Genomic DNA, 17,523 nt, shown 5'->3' on the forward strand with positions numbered 1-17,523 from the left:
GGGAGGTTCGAAAAAATTGCATTCCTCTTAAAAGCTTCAAAAAATGTATTTGACCTATAACTTGAACTGTAGATCATCATAAGTAAAAACAACGTATTCAATTTCATTTTTCTTAAACAAATCTTACACATTGAATATTGCTGTTCAAGAGAATATTACATATTATTATCAATTCCGTTTTGAATTCAAAGTAGTATTTTCGAACACACACTAATGGTTTGAAACTGGTTTCTTAACTGTAACTGGTACCTTGTTTAAAAGAAATTGAAATGGCAGGGTTTATGCAAACAAGATTAGGACGGAAACCTCCAGATAAAGGGAGCTTTCCACTTGATCATGATGGTAACCTACCCAACCTTTCAAAACCGTCTCTAAACATCAATTTCAGATGCAAAAATTATCAGAAACTGAAAGTTGCTGAACCTTGCATAACAATTAACATGCACATGTATTTTTATGATCAAGCCGATTCAAGGATTCATATATATAGAAGTATTACTAAATAAATCCTTGCTATGATTATATTTGATAGTGTCAAATCTATTCAAGCCGCAGATCTATGTCCTATTGTGCATGTGGTGAATTGCGCTAAACATGTAGCATGTATCACTGTGTATAGGCTGGGACTATCATACTAACGGTTCTGGAAACTGATCAATCTGTTGAGATTTCATTGCCCCGATAGGGGATTATTGATTTTTTGTTTTGATTGACAGCTTATCGTGCCACGTTGTTAATTAGCCTTTGATGCATGTAAACAATAGATTTCGGTGAACAAGTCAGCATATACCCTTACAATTGGTGGATTTGAAATTTAAAAAAAATAATTAAATGCAAAAAATAAAAATATATGAATAATTAAACTATTTTAACAAATTAAATACATTGACTTGAAATAAATGTTTTCGTACGGGGATAAACTAATGCGGATTAAAACTGGGACAAGTTCTTCTTTATAAAATTTTCAACTTAATCGTCGAAGTAGTTTTGAAAGATAAATACTTTTCTTATTGTTTACGAAAAATTATTAATAACTAGTCAATTTTTTACTGTTTACGAAAAATTATTAATAAGTAGTCAATATATTAGTGTTGAAAATAAAACAAATTTAGTCGAAATGCTGACGCTTTACTTGACCGCTAAGAAAACAATGTGTCGAAGGTTAACAGATCATAATTAATCCTAATAAAAACAATAAGTGTGCAATAAAAACAATGTTGGCAATTTCAGTTCATAATTAATACCTATAACAAAAGGTATCCTGGGTCTCATAAAAATATAGCCACATTGTTTTGAACTTTTCTAAATTTCGTGTTTACACCTAAATTTCAATATGGCAGCAAAAGCTGTGAAAGGGCCTACTTTTGTAGTTCTGATTGTGGAACCTATTGTACATATTTTCACGACGTCATATGTTTATGCCACCTGAAGACAATTACTAAGCAAAACACACCCCGATTTTAATACAAATATTGCACATATAAATAGGAGTAAGCAATTTTAATAGGAACAGTATAATATATTTGAGCCCTGTATGTGGTTTCCGTTTGTAATGAGAAGGAGATTTAAATTCCACTTTTCACTTTAAAAAGTGACAATAAAAATAGGCCAATCCAACCTATAATCTATAAATATGATTTTACAACAAACGGAAAAAATTTCAACCTTTAGATGTCATTTTTATACGAGTGCAAAAAAATTTTTGGTATGACGTTGACAAAGACACATTGGTTTTCGCACTGTAACTTTAGTTTAAGTGAATGGATCTCTACGAAATTTTACCATAAGGTTCAATACCACTAAAGGAAGGTTGGGATTGATTTTGGGGGTTATGGTACCAACAGTTAAGGAATTAGGGGCCAAAAATAAGCATTTTTGTAACTTCCAGACAAAACTTGTGTGTTAGTGTATGGATCTCTCTGACATTGTACCACAAGGTTCCATATCACAAAGGGAATGCTGGGATTGATTTTGGGGGTAATTGCCTCAAAGTTTTAGGAATAAGGGCCAAAAAAGGGGCAAAAAAACAAGCATTTTTATACGACCGCAAACATTTTGTGGTCGTATATTCATGATATTGGTATGACGTTGTCGTCATCGTCCAACGTCGTCGTCCGAAGACACATTGTTTTTTGCACTCTAACTTAAGTTTAAGTGAATGGATCTCTATGAAATTTTACCATAAGGTTCAATACCACAAAAGGAAGGTTGGGATTGATTTTGGGGGTTATGGTACCAACAGTTAAGGAATTATGGGCCAAAAAGGGGCCTAAAATAAGCATTTTTGTAACTTCCAGACAATAACTTGTGTGTAAGTGTATGGATCTCTCTGAAATTGTACCACAAGGTTCCATATCACAAAGGGAAGGCTGGAATTGATTTTGGGGGTAATTGCCTCCAAATTTTAGGAATTAGGGGCCAAAAAAGGGGCAAAAACAAGCATTTTTCTAGTTTCATGACAATGATTTGTGTGTTAGTGTTTGGATATTTCTGAAATTGTACTGATAGGTTCCATATCACAAAGGGAAAGCTGGAATTGAGTTTGGGGGTAATTGCCCAAAACGTTTAGGAATTGGGGGCCAAAAAGGGGCCAAAAATAAGCATTTTTCTAGTTTCCAGACAATAACTTGGGTTCAAGTGTATGGATCTCTCTGAAATTGTACTGTAAGGTACCATACCACAAAGGGAAGGCTGGGATTGATGATGGGGGTAATTGCCTCAATATTTTAGGAATTAGGGGCCAAAAAAGGGCAAAAAACAAGCATTTTTCTGGTTTCAGGACAATAACTTGTGTGTAAGTGTATGGATCTTTCTGAAATTGTACTACAAGGTTCCATATCACAAAGGGAAAGCTGGGTTTGAGTTTGGGGGTAATTGCCCTAAACTTTTAGGAATTTGGGGCCAAAAAGGAGCCAAAAAACACATTTTTCTAGTTTCCAGACAATAACTTGTGTGCATGTGTATGGATCTCTCTGAAATTGTACTGCAAGGTACCATACCACAAAGGGAAGGCTGGGATTGAGTTTGGGGGTGATGAATCATAATGGGGTTCAAAAAATTGGGGGGGGGGGGGGGGGGTTTCCTTTTTTTTTTAGCTCACCTGGCCCAAAGGGCCAAGTGAGCTTTTCTCATCACTTGGCGTCCGTCGTCAGTCGTCGTCATCGTCCGTCGTCGTTAACTTTTACAAAAATCTTCTCCTCTGAAACTACTAAGACAAATTTAACCAAACTTGTCCACAATCATCATTAGGGTATCTAGTTTAAAAAATGTGTCCAATGACCCCGCCTGCGAACCAAGATGGCTGACATGGCTAAAAAATAGTACATAGGGTAAAATGCAGTTTTTGGCTCATATCTCTGAAACCAAAGCATTTAGAGCAAATCTGACGGGATAAAATTGTTTATTAGGTCAAGATCTATCTGCCCTGAAATTTTCAGACCAATCAGGCAACAAGTTGTTGGGTTGCTGCCCCTGAATTGGTAATTTTAAGAAAATTTTGCAGCTTTTGGTTATTATCTTGAATATTATTATAGATAGAGATAAACTGTAAACAGCAATAATGTACAGCAAAGTAAGATCTACAAATAAGTCAACATAACCAAAATTGTCAATTGACCCCTTAAGGAGTTATTGCCCTTTATAGTCAATTTTTTACAATTTTCATAAATTTTGTAAATTTTTGTAAATTTTTACAAAATATTTTCCACTGTAACTACTGGGCCAAGTTCATTATAGATAGAGATAATTGTAAGCAGCAAGAATGTTCAGTAAAGTAAGATCAACAAACACATCACCATCACCAAAACACAATTTTGTCATGAATCCATCTGTGTCCTTTGTTTAATATGCACATTGACCAAGGTGAGCGACACAGGCTCTTTAGAGCCTCTAGTCTTTTTTTCCTTTTTTTTTCTTTTAATATTTTCCATTTTAAGTTGGTTATTTCTGATTTATATTTAAAAGCAAATAATAATGATATGGTAGGAGATACACACCAAACAGGATGTGTAAAAGAGGGACGAAAGATACCAGAGGGACAGTCAAACTCATAGATCGAAAACAAACTGACAACTCCATGGCCAAAAATAAAAAGACAAACAGACAAATAATAGTACAGATGACACAACATAGAAAACTAAAGACTAAGCAACACGAACCCCACCAAAAACTGGGGGTGATCTCAGGTGCTCCGGAAGGGTAAGCAGATCCTGCTCCACATGTGTCACCTGTCGTGTTGCTTATGTTATTACAAATCCGGTAAATAGTCTAATTCGGTAAGTCATATTCGTGAAAAGGGAAGGGTATTGTAGTTACGACATAAGGAACATATCCGATATCATCTGTGAAACGGTTATTCCATAACGGTCAACCAACTCGTGATGGCGTCCGTAAAATTTACGAAGGGATGATTTCAACTTCACCAGTTGGAACTCTTGGCTTAATAGCTTCCTTTTGAGCAGCAATCCTTTATCAAGGAAATCATGATAGGAAACACAAGCCCGGGAATATTGTATCAATTGGGAGATATGTACTCCGTATGCAGGCACTGCTGGAATGTTGCTACATAGAAATGGAAAGTTCACAATTGGGAAGCTGAAATCATCTCTTTTGTCGTAAAGTTTGGTTTTCAACCGACCCTCATTGTCAATTTCTAGATGTAAGTCAAGATATGAGGCAGACTTAACTGTATCTGTAGTATCCTTTATCTCTAGTTCGATGGGATAGATTCGTTCAACATAGTCACCAAATTTTGTATTATTTAGTGAGAGAACATCATCTATATAGCGGAACGTAGAGTTAAAGGATATTGCTAACTTCTTATCTTTCTTCCTAAGAAGTTCCTGTATGAAGTCAGCCTCGTAATAATAAAGAAACAAGTCGGCAAGAAGAGGGGCACAATTGGTTCCCATTGGAATTCTGACAGTCTGTTGAAAAACACGTCCTCCAAACGTAACAAATATGTTGTCAATCAAGAAATCAAGCATCTTGATAATGTCAGTTTCAGAGAATATTTTGTTTGAATCAGAGTGATTCTTTACAAAGTAGGATTTATCCCTCCCAAAGACAAGATACTTGTATCTACGTTCGCCATTCTTTTTAATGAAACAAAGTAATACCAACTCTTTCAATTTGTCTTTTAGTTTGGAATGGGGAATACTTGTGTAAAGTGTTGAAAAGTCAAATGCTTTAATACTATTGCAAGATGAGAGAGTCTTAGATTGTCATGATTGTATGTACTCTAAAAGATCTTTGGAATTATTTAGTATCCACATCTGATTCACGCCACCTCTAGAATAGACAGTTTCACAATAACTTTGGAGCCTGGCTTTGATTGCTGATAAAATAGATGTTAATAATTTAGAAAGAGGTTTCGTGGAGCACTTGGAAGACCCAGCAATATACCGTTGTTTGTAAGGACACTTATGTAGTATAATAAGTATTGTGCAATAGCAAGAAATTTTCAATTGCACAGTATTGCACAATAGCAAGAAATCTTCAATTGCACAGTACAGTATTGCGCAATAGCAAGAAATCTTTAATTGCACAGTATTGCGCAATAGCAAGAAATATCCAATAGCACAATATTGCGCAATAGCAAGAAATTGTCAATTGTACAGTATTGCGCAATAGCAAGAAATATTCAATTGCACAGTATTGTGCAAAAGAAGATACTTCGTATAAATTGCTTATTTCTTGACCAATTTCAATGGGGTTTTATTCTTGAATTCTTGGGGTTCCTCAATATGCTGAATCTACAATGTAACCTTGTATAAAGTTTTTGGATTTTGGGCCCCGTTTTTAAATTGGTCCATATTGAGGTCCAAAGGGTCCAAAATTAAACTTTGTTTGATTTCCTCAAAAATTGAATTATTGGGGTTCTTTGATATGCCAAATCTAACCGTGTATTTAGATTCTTAATTTTTGGTTCTGTTTTCAAATTGGTCTACATTAAGGTCAGTTTGATTTTAACAAAAGTTGAATTGTTAGGGTTCTTTGATATGCTGAATCTAAACATGTATTTAGATTTTTGATTATGGGCCCAGTTTTCAAGTTGGTTCAAATCGGGGTCCAAAATTAAACTTTGTTTGATTTCAACAAAAATTGAATATATGGGGTTCTTTGATATGCTGAATCTAACCATGTATTTAGATTTTTGATTTTTGGGCCCCGTTATCAACTTTGTCCACATTGAGGTCAAAAGGGTCCAAAATTAAACTCTGTTTGATTTCATCAAAAATTGAATTCTTGGGGTTCTTTGATATGCTGAATCTAACCATGAATTTAGATTTTGGATATTGGACCATAATAGGTGAATGTCCAATTTAAACTTTTTAAGTTCTTAGACCACATTCATTCTGTGTCAGAAACCTATGCTGTGTCAAATATTTAATCACAATCCAAATTCAGAGCTGTATCAAGCTTGAATGTTGTGTCCATACTTGCCCCAACTGTTCAGGTTTCGACCTCTGTGGTTGTATCAAGCTGCGCCCTGAGCAGCATTTTATTCTAGTTTCATGACAATAACTTGCGTGTAAGTGTATGGATCTTTCTGAAATTGTACTACAAGGTTCCATATCACAAAGGGAAAGCTGGAATTGAGTTTGGGGGTAATTGCCCAAAATGTTTAGGAATAAGGGGCCAAAAATAAGCATTTTTCTAGTTTCCAGACAATAACTTGTGTTCAAGTGTATGGATCTCTCTGAAATTGTACTGCAAGGTCCATACCACAAAGGGAATGCTGGGATTGATATTGGGGGTAATTGCCTCAAAATTTTAGGAAAAAGGGGCAAAAAAACAAGCATTTTTCTAGTTTCAGGACAATAACTTGTGTGTAAGTGTATGATCTTTATGAAATTGTACTACAAGGTTCCATATCACAAAGGGAAAGCTGGGTTTGAGTTTGGGGGTAATTGCCCTAAACATTTAGGAATTTGGGGCCAAAAAACAAGCATTTTTCTAGTTTCCAGACAATAACTTGTGTTCAAGTGTATGGATCTCTCTGAAATTGTACTGCAAGGTACCATACCACAAAGGGAAGGCTTGGATTGAGTTTTGGGGTGATGAATCATAATGGGGTTAAAAAAATTTGGGGGGGGGATTTTTTTTTTTTCCTTTTTTTCCTTTTTATTTTCTTTTAAAATTTTCCATTTTAAATTGGTTATTTCTGATTTATATTTAAAAGCAAATAATAATGATATGGTAGGAGATACACACCAAACAGGATGTGTAAATTATTATATAAGTATTGTGCAATAGCAAGAAATTTTCAATTGCACAGTATTGCACAATAGCAAGAAATCTTCAATTGCACAGTATTGCGCAATAGCAAGAAATATCCAATAGCACAATATTGCGCAATAGCAAGAAATCTTCAATTGCACAGTATTGCACAATAGCAAGAAATATCCAATAGCACAATATTGCTCAATAGCAAGAAATTGTCAATTGTACAGTATTGCGCAAAAGCAAGAAATATTCAATTGCACAGTATTGTGCAAAAGAAGATACTTCGTATAAATTGCTTATTTCTTGTCCAATTTCAATGGGGTTTTATTCTTGAATTCTTGGGGTTCTTTAATATGCTGAATCTAACCGTGTATTAAGTTTTTGGATTTTGGGCCCCTTTTTTAAATTAGTCCACATTGAGGTCCAAAGGGTCCAAAATTAAACTTTGTTTGATTTCATCAAAAATTGAATTATTGGGGTTCTTTGATGTGCCGAATCTAACCGTGTATTTAGATTCTTAATTTTTGGTTCCGTTATCAAATTGGTCTACATTAAGGTCCAAAGGGTCCAAAATTAAACTTAGTTTGATTTTAACAAAAATTGAATTGTTAGGGTTCTTTGATATGCTGAATCTAGACATGTATTAAGATTTTTGTCGAGCCTTCGACTTTAGTCGAAAAAGCGAGACATAGCGATCCTACATTCCGTCGGCGTCGTCGTCGTTGGCGGCGTCCACAAATATTCACTCTGTGGTTAAAGTTTTTGAAATTTTAATAACTTTCTTAAACTATACTGGATTTCTACCAAACTTGGACAGAAGCTTGTTTATGATCATAAGATAGTATCCAGAAGTAAATTTTGTAAAAATAAAATTCCTGTTTTTCCGTATTTTACTTGTAAATGGACTTAGTTTTTCTGCCGGGAAACATTACATTCACTCTGTGGTTAAAGTTTTTAAAATTTTAATAACTTTCTTAAACTATCCTGGATTTGTACCAAACTTGGACAGAAGCTTGTTTATGATCATAAGATAGTATCCAGAAGTAAATTTGTTCAAATTTTTTTTTATTTTTTCCGTATTTTACTTATAAATGGACTTAGTTTTTCTGCCGGGAAACATTACATTCACTCTATGGTTAAAGTTTTTAAAATTTTAATAACTTTCTTAAACTATCCTGGATTTGTACCAAACTTGAACAGAAGCTTGTTTATGATCATAAGATAGTATCCAGAAGTAAATTTGTTAAAAAAAAATTTTCATTTTTTCCTTATTTTACTTATAAATGGACTTAGTTTTTCTGCCAGGAATCAATACATTCACTCTGTGGTTAAAGTTTTTAAAATTTTAATTACTTTCTTAAACTATCCTGGATTTGTACCAAACTTGGACAGAAGCTTGTTTATGATCAAAAGCTAGTATCTAGACGGAAATTTTGTTAAAATTTTGTACCTGTTTATCTGTATTTTACTTATAAATGGACTTAGTTTTTCTTCCAGTTAACATTAAATACAGTCTGCAGTTAAAGTTTTTAAAACATTTATTAGATTCATAAACTATCCTGGATTTATACCAAATTTTGACAGAAGCTTCCTACAATCAAAAGATAGTATCTAAAGGAATATTTTTATTGATTTTTTTTCATCATTTTTGTTGAGCCTGCGATTAACAGCAAAAGTAGGCGAGACACTGGGTTCCGCGGAACCCTTACGAATTTTTGATTATGGGCCCAGTTTTCAAGTTGGTCCAAATCGGGGTCCAAAATTAAACTTTGTTTGATTTCAACTAAAATTGAATATATGGGGTTCTTTGAAATGCTGAATCTAACCATGTATTTAGATTTTTGATTTTTGGGCCCTGTTATCAACTTTGTCCACATTGAGGTCAAAAGGGTCCAAAATTAAACTTTGTTTGATTTCATAAAAAATTGAATTCTTGGGGTTCTTTGATATGCTGAATCTTACCATGTATTTAGATTTTGGATATTGGACCATGATAGGTGAATGTCCAATTTAAAATTTTTAAGTTCTTAGACCACATTTATTCTGTGTCAGAAACCTATGCTGTGTCAAATATTTAATCACAATCCAAATTCAGAGCTGTATCAAGCTTGAATGTTGTGTCCATACTTGCCCCAACTGTTCAAGGTTCGACCTCTGCGGTCGTATCAAGCTGCACCCTGCTGAGCATTTTATTTATATATGCCTCCAGTAATAAGATATATTATTTTTACTGCTGGATGCCAAACCTCATTTCACCTTTCATCTTTGGAGACCTATAAATTCATTTAGAAACAAATTATCCAAAAACTGGGACACGGTATTGTAGAAAATACTCCCTTCAATCACATATATCAAAGTCAAGCCAAAGGGGGTACCCGTAAAGTTTTTATTTTCATTTTTTCCTTTCAATTCTCATGAAAAATTGTTCTGAGAAATGACCTTAAAACTGAATTTCCTCTTAAGAACCCCTATAAATGCCACATAAATACAAAAATTCCACTGGGAACACCCCAGGAGTGTTCTGACACCATTACTTTATCAATAGAACCACACACATTGTGTCTTTGATGCTCTAATGCTGTAAAATTTGCATTTTGTGTGCACTGTATAACACTAACTTGGCATTTGGCGGGAGTTTGACGTCACAGATTTGACCAACATCTGTGATGTAGTAATTAAATAAAGACAAAGCTCTGCCTCTGTCCAGACAGTCTAAGATAAGAGAATAACAGGATTGGCCAGCTGCATCATAATTGATATTTAACATCATTATTCTCACTATAAAGAATAATTTTCATTTGAATTTTAAAAAGAAATATAATATGACCATGATGGCTGAAATTAGCTAAAATATTAAAATTAAAATACATGTCCATAAAAAGATCAAGACCATCCCCTTCTTGAAAATAGACTGTCCAACATGATTTATGAGTTTCATGGAATTAAAAAATTTCACATAAACTTAAAATTAGTTAAAATGCCTAAAATTATTTTTAAATGTAGAAGACCAAAGACGAGAAATTAATACAGGCAGTCAGAGGCTTTCAAAGATACTTTCACACTCTTTTCCATAGTTTTTTTTTCATTTTGGTAGATTTTTTCCCTTTACATTTTTTCCTATTCATATCTTTCTTTTTCTCTGTTCTAAACTTCAATGTTTTATAAATTAGTTTTGTTGCAATGCAATGAGATATTTATCTTGTGGTCAGGGATTAACAGCTGGACACTGGTATCAACAGATGATTGACATATAAGCCCCTCCCAAATGCCTATATATTTAGATTAATTACATGTGCTTTTATTTACATACGTTCATTAGCAATTTACTCCCTGTTGTGATATGATAATGACTTTGGGATTTTTACAAACTGTGCAGAATAATACTTAATTCAAAATTATGTGATAAAAAAAAACATCTTCAAAAAATCATTGTTAGACTGTAGTGCTACCTTAAATAGGTTATTTCTGATTTATATATAAAAGCAAATAATAATGATATGGTTTGAATAGGTAAATTAAAATTTTTTAAGTTCTTAGACCACATTCATTCTGTGTCAGAAACCTATGCTGTGTCAAATATTTAATCACAATCCAAATTCAGTGCTGTATCAAGCTTGAATGTTGTGTCCATACTTGCCCCAACTGTTCAGGGTTCGACCTCTGCTGTCGTATCAAGCTGCGCCCAGCGGAGCATTTTATTTACATTTAAGCCGGTATTTGGTGATTAATAACAACTGTCAAAGATCGAGATATCTTTTATCATTATAGTAATCGTGTTTACATTAAGGATTATCATTTCGAATAACTATAAAAGATAAAAACAAATTACAAAGATTATACGATCAAGGCACGCTGTCACTGTCAAAACAATATGGCGTATCATTAAATCTCGCGCAGTTTAAGTCTCGTTCTATCGACCGTGATGTTGAGTATTATTACACTGATTGGTGTAACGGTTTCCAGTCCCGTTAGTATAATAGTCCCAGGTATAGGGGTTGCAAATCCTTGTGTTTTTTTTTCTTTCAAATCTATGTCCTTTACCTGTTTACAAATGGGTTGCCCCGCAATTCTCACACCATGGACACTCTATTAGTCCAACACCCTTATAATCCAACACAGGTCCTAATTGAAAATTTATTTTGTAGAATCGGTAGGCATGGTCATGATGGTATTTGAACTAGGGCATGGAGGGTGGGCTTTGTGAGCCCGAAGAGGTCCATATTTGTTTTTGGGTAAAGATTGCATAAAATGCAATCAAAACCTTTTGGTACCGACTTGATATCTAAATCTTCAAAGGTTTATCACTACTGTTGACATACACAAAATATAGTGCATTGATCATAACATTCTAAACATCCTATCCATGAACATTTCCAGAAATTTATCAATGAAATATATGCTCAGATATTCAAGTTACAATGTGATGTTATATTTGTCAAAAAAATTACATAACTTGTGCAAAGTGCAGGAATCTAATATCTGTTCTAAAAATATCAATGATATCATCATGATCATTGTTTAAGTAATCTTTAAAATTGGAGTAATTTTCCTTTGTCCATAATTCAACTAATGCTTTACACAATGCAATGTTTAATTTTATTTCCCACATAAATTAAAGCAATCTTTACCCTTCAGTGCTAACAAGCACTTTGATTTTTGGCATTTGGAAGATGTTCTGTCTCTCTTCTATCTCTACTCCCTTTTAAATAGGTAGATTAGATGACAATGGCACTTAACAAACATATTGTCCTTTAGCCTAAATGACATCATGAATGCAGATATAATAGAATGTGCTTTGTGCTATAATCTGATATTAGTCAATCCTTTTAAGACTGAGTTTTACAGTTTGCTATAATGTTTTTATTGTTACATATACATAACCATCCAAGAATTAGGGAGGGTTAAGTACTTTAACCCAACCACATTCTATATGTCCCAAGTCACATCAAATTACTGAAGATTCTTTTTTATAAATGAGACATGGATTGGAATAAACAAAGGGTTACAGATTTTAATGTTGTGACGTCACAGGACACAGATCTGAGTAAAGGACACAGATTAGAGGCTGCACAAAGGGCCAAATATTGAGTGTCATGAGGTTACAAGACACAGATCTGCAGAAAAAACACAGATTTGAGGCTGGATATAGATTTGACTCTAGCATATTGATCCCAGATTTTTGCAAAAGAATCACATACTGTATGATAAGTCCCCTACCCGCAAATCAAAGGAGACTTTAGGTTTGCACTCTGTCTGGCCATCCGTCCGTTCTTTTATTCACAAGAAAAACTTAATATATTTTAGTATTAACAGATTGAGTGTTCAATATTTGCACCAGGAGATATTTGGACTTCCTTTTTGGAATAATAGAAAATATTACAAATGACCAATTTAGTTAACCGGTAGGGGACTATGTATTGCCATGCCATGCAATACTCTTAGAATTCTTGTTTTCTTCGTTCTGTAAGATATTGATTTGATATTTGGTAATAGTTTTCTCATAACCAGTTACAGAATTTTGCATTTCCGGTCTAATGATTAATGTTAGAGTTATGGTCCTTGGACTTAGTAAATTCACACAAGTAATGAGTTTTCTGCAGTTTTTTCGACACTCTTGAAGATATTGATTGATATTTGGTATATACAGTAGTTTTACCAGGACTAGTTATAGATCAAGTTCAAATTTTGTTTGGATCGGATGATTTTATTGCAGAGTTTTGGTCCTGTGACTTACAAAATTCACATAAATTTTCAGTTTTCCACACTTTTTTTCATCAAGCTTGAAGATATTGATTTAATATTTGTTATATAGTTTAACCATATTAATCAGTTAACCATGACAAGTTACAGATCAAGTTCGAATTTTGTTTGGTTCGGATGATTTTTGTGCCCCACCTAGGGGCATTATGTTTTTCGGTCTGAACGTCCGTTCATCCGTCCGTCTGTCACGCTTCAGGTTAAAAGTTTTTGGTCAAGGTAGTTGAAGTCCAATCAACTTGAAACTTAGTACACATGTTCCCTATGATATGATCTTTCTAATTTTAATGCCAGATTAGAGTTTTGACCCCAATTTCACGGTCCACTGAACATTGAAAATGATAGTGTGAGTGGGGCATCCGTGTACTATGGACACATTCTTGTTTTGCAGAGTTATCATGGTTATAATCCTCTGACTTACAAAATTCATGCAAATAATCAGTTTTCCACACTTTTTTTTTGTCATGATTGAAGATATTGACTTGATATATATTAACTACAGTTCGCTGGTCAGGTGTACTACTTGTACAAGTTATTTTTATTTACTTGAAGAAGTAAATATTAATATACTTATATAAGTAAAATTGTAAGATACTTATACAAATGTATTTTATTTTCTTGTATAGGTAAATTATTTTAATGGCTTAGTCATGTTAGTTATGTCCCTTAGACATTCAGATTTTTTTACTTATACAAGTAAAAAAGTCGTACTATTTTCTTTTCTTGAATTTCTCAGGTTTTTTTTGCTTTAATAGAATTTTTTATTGTCTGTTCTCTGCAGATGTCTTTACTAATTATTGAATTGTAATTTCATGGACAATGAAAATCTCATTTGTCTGTTATCTGCAAAATACTGGTCATTTACAAGCCTCCAAGGGGCAATTTTTGAAGGCCTTGAGCAATTAGTTTCTCTGTTGAATTAATGACATGAGGACCTTGCAAGGTACGCACATACCAAATATAGTTATCCTATTACTCATAATAAGAGTGAAATTAACATTACAAAAAATCTAAACATTTTTTTCAAGTAGTCACTGACCCATGAAAATGAGTTCAAGGAAAATGGACATAAAACAGACGGAAACTTCATATCATGAGGCATCTATATACAAAGTATGAAGCATCCAGGTCTTTTACTTTCCGAATTATTAAGCTTTTTAAGAAGTTAGATAATGCAGCCGCCGCTGCTGCCGGATCGCTGCTGAGGTAAAGGTCAGATAAACCAAGGTGGAAATACATGTACACCTTTAATACAATCATTCCATACACAGAATATAGATAACCTATTGCTTATAGTATAAAAGAAACAGACCAAACTAAGGAAATTCTATATTGACCAATGAACCATGAAAATGAAGTCAAGGTCAGATGAACCCTGCCAGACAGACATGTACACCTTAAAATCATTCCATGCATCAAATATAGTTGACCTATTGCTTATACATTTGTAGTATCTAAGAAACAAAGTTAACCAGGAAAACTTAACAAAGACCATTTAAATCATTTTCTTGGATCATAAATGTTAATGTGATACTTGTAGTAAAACTTTATATGTAGGACTATCAACATAAAATCATCAGTCAGTATAGTAGGCGAGACATTTCAGCGTTTGCACTCTTGTTAGCTATTATTTTCACTTACCATTTAATAACAAAAATGTGTATTTTAAATTTTTTTTTAAATTAAGTAATTTTTGCTTATATATATATAAATACCATGTTTACTGAAACCCTTTTCAATCTTTTCTTGACTTAGTCATTGTCATTTCTGCTCTTGTTTCCTAATCCCAATTATTGAATCATTTGTATATTTCGTATTTATGTCTTTACCCTTGTAGCTATATATAAATAACGATTTCTTTAATAAAATAGGTTTGCACTAAGGTTTGACCATGTACATGATGTATGTAATACTGCATATTTCCATTTCAGGTGAATGTAAAAAAGAAATGTTAAGATATATTATCTGTCTTCGGAAGAGTGATCATGACAACAATTCTTGCAGGGCAGAATCAAAAGACTACCTTAAGTGTCGGATGGACAAGTAAGTACAACGGAGTACAAATCCATTGGAATGCTGTGAACAAATGAATAAGTGGATGTGGTATGATTGCCAGTGAGACAACTATCCACCAGAACTAAAGTCGTAGATGCATTTTCTTAGACAAGTGCTATGTACAATTTGAAAAATATCCTGTTCTTACAGAGTTGCATTAAGACAACATGCAGTTATAAGATAGGTGAGAGAGAGAAGGTGTCAATATGAATTTCATCTGGCCAAAAAAAAGATAAGTTGACGAACCAAATTCACCTTTAAAAACATAATTTTTATCTGTGGTGCTAAAAAATAATATACTAAATTCAAAGCTATCAAATTATTGAAGTCAGAGAAATATACACCTTTTAAGTGCAGATGTGCTTTATCAACCGGATATCTTTAGAAATTTAATAAATTTTACAGTACAATTTTTTGTTCTTCATGTCAAATTTGTCACTAGTATGACTAGGTAACAGAATCCCCTCAAGAATAAGGGGCCAAAAAGGGGTAAAAAAACAAGGAATTTTTAAAACTTTGTTTGAATTACTTATTTCTGACCAATTTCAATGTGGTTTAAATAATCTTGAAATATTGGAGTCCTTTATCATGTTTATATGCTTATTCTTACCATGTATTTAGAATTTTGATTTTGGGCTTGGTTTTCAAGTGGGTCCAAATAAGGGTTCAAAATTAAACTTTGATTGATTTCAATATGATGAATCTAATAATGTATTAAGATTTTGGATTTTCCTCCATAACTGTTTAACATCACATCAGTTGTCTGCACTACTCTTGAAATGCATGGGTAAAAAGATGCATTACCAAAAGTATCAAATTATCAGTATTCTCATTCAAATATATATCAATCAACTTTATTGATAACTTAAACATTTCCCTAATATACTTTTTCCTCCATATTGACATTTCTGTTCAAAGGTAAATAACTCAAAGTTGACTCAAACAACAATTTAATAATAATCCACTCTAAAATACACAACATGAAAGTCAACTTTTGATATCACTTTTCATAACAATACTAACCACAAATTTTTTTTTTTAAATCTTTAGTTCGTTATAATATAATTCTATTATACTTTTAACTAAGATATAATTTTATTCTCGATTTCATTTCCACTACATCCATTTTTACATCATTCATTCCTAAAATTGCTAAATTATCAATATTAATTTCTAAATGCTATTAACAGTTTAACAATGTCAAGAAAAATGAATTTCCTCCCCTTTCCCATCACCCACAGTCACAATATGTTTAAAAACTTCAATCATTACCTGATGACAAAAATAAACCGCAACTACCATACACATCCATCTGTAGCCCATTTGTAGCAATATTCAAGCACCAAAAAAATAATTGAGTTAATAAAAGTTCCTTACCAATTACAATATAATTTCTTTATGGAGCATTTTAAAAACTTGGCTAATATTGTCCATTAATAAATAAATAAATAAAATTTTTGCTGAATCTAACCATGTTTTTAGATTTTGGATATTGGATCATAATACTAGGTAAAATTCCAATTTCAAATTTTTCATTTCTTTTTCCACATTCAATCTGTGTCAGAAACCTATGCTGTGTCAAATATTTGATCACAATCCAATTCAGAGCTGGTTTAAGCTTGAATAGCATGAATAAAGTGTCCATACTTGTCCCAACTGTACCTCTATGGTTGTATCAAGTCGTGTCCCATCAAGTATTTTATTGATCATTGTTGAAGGCCATGCATTGACACTTTGTTGTTTTCATCCTTGATCTTTTGTTGATATTTGCAATCATATTTTGTAATGGCCTGGCCTTTTATAGCTGACTATGCAGTATGAGTTTTGCTCAATCGTTTATTTGTGATGTTCAAGTGTTTCAATTAATTAGCAAGAAGATAAGGTTACCATATTTTTGAAGAAATTCTGTTTTTTTCAGCAATCTCATGGCAAAAGAAGACTGGAAGAAACTTGGATATTCTGACGATATTAAAAAGACTGAGGACACTTGAATATGTGAAAGATCAAAGACTGTGATTCATTTTATGTCTTGTTAAAAAAAACTGTGATAATCATGTATAGTGATTTCGAAAGGAATCAACATCATAAATTGTAAACTACCTGTATTTTTGCTTTTTATGCCTTAAAATATTATTGTCTCATTTATCAGTCATCTACTTGATCTACTTTGGCCATTTTATAATACCCTCTCAAGGACTTAGCCATATACTGCAATGACCTTGTCCGTCTGTTTTTCAGTCTGTAGTTCTTTCTCACATATTATTCAGCCTCTGAGGTGAAGAACAAATAAATATTTTAGTCTGGAACTTTGTAATGTTGAGTAGTGTAGTGCAAGACAGATTCCATATAAGAAAGTTAAAAAATTCCCATAAAATTGAGAATGGAAATGGGGAATGTGTCAAAGAGACAACAAGCCGACCAAAGAGCAGAAAACAGCCGAAGGCCACCAATGGGTCTTCAACACAGCCAGAAAATCCCACACCC

General features: G+C 33.1%; 1 protein-coding gene across 1 annotated transcript; it reads left to right on the forward strand.

Moving 5' to 3' along the window:
* Positions 1-218: 218 nt before the first annotated feature.
* Positions 219-17,140, forward strand: LOC127708992 (cytochrome c oxidase assembly protein COX19-like). Its single transcript, XM_052214248.1, has 3 exons — positions 219-342; positions 14,916-15,027; positions 16,958-17,140. The coding sequence occupies exons 1-3, from the start codon at positions 270-272 to the stop codon at positions 17,028-17,030; spliced, it is 258 nt and encodes an 85-aa protein (XP_052070208.1). The 5' UTR covers positions 219-269; the 3' UTR covers positions 17,031-17,140.
* Positions 17,141-17,523: the final 383 nt, after the last annotated feature.

Source organism: Mytilus californianus, unplaced genomic scaffold (genome assembly GCF_021869535.1).
Source record: "Mytilus californianus isolate M0D057914Y unplaced genomic scaffold, xbMytCali1.0.p SCAF_7, whole genome shotgun sequence".
Lineage (NCBI taxonomy): Eukaryota > Metazoa > Mollusca > Bivalvia > Mytilida > Mytilidae > Mytilus > Mytilus californianus.

Excerpts from the sequence above, each read along its gene's own strand:
- LOC127708992 (XM_052214248.1), top strand. The coding sequence starts at position 270 with ATGGCAGGGTTTATGCAAACAAGATTAGGACGGAAACCTCCAGATAAA. Across the intron at positions 343-14,915 it reads CTTTCCACTTGATCATGATG|GTGAATGTAAAAAAGAAATG; the intron begins GTAACCTACCCA and ends TTTCCATTTCAG. Across the intron at positions 15,028-16,957 it reads CTTAAGTGTCGGATGGACAA|CAATCTCATGGCAAAAGAAG; the intron begins GTAAGTACAACG and ends TGTTTTTTTCAG.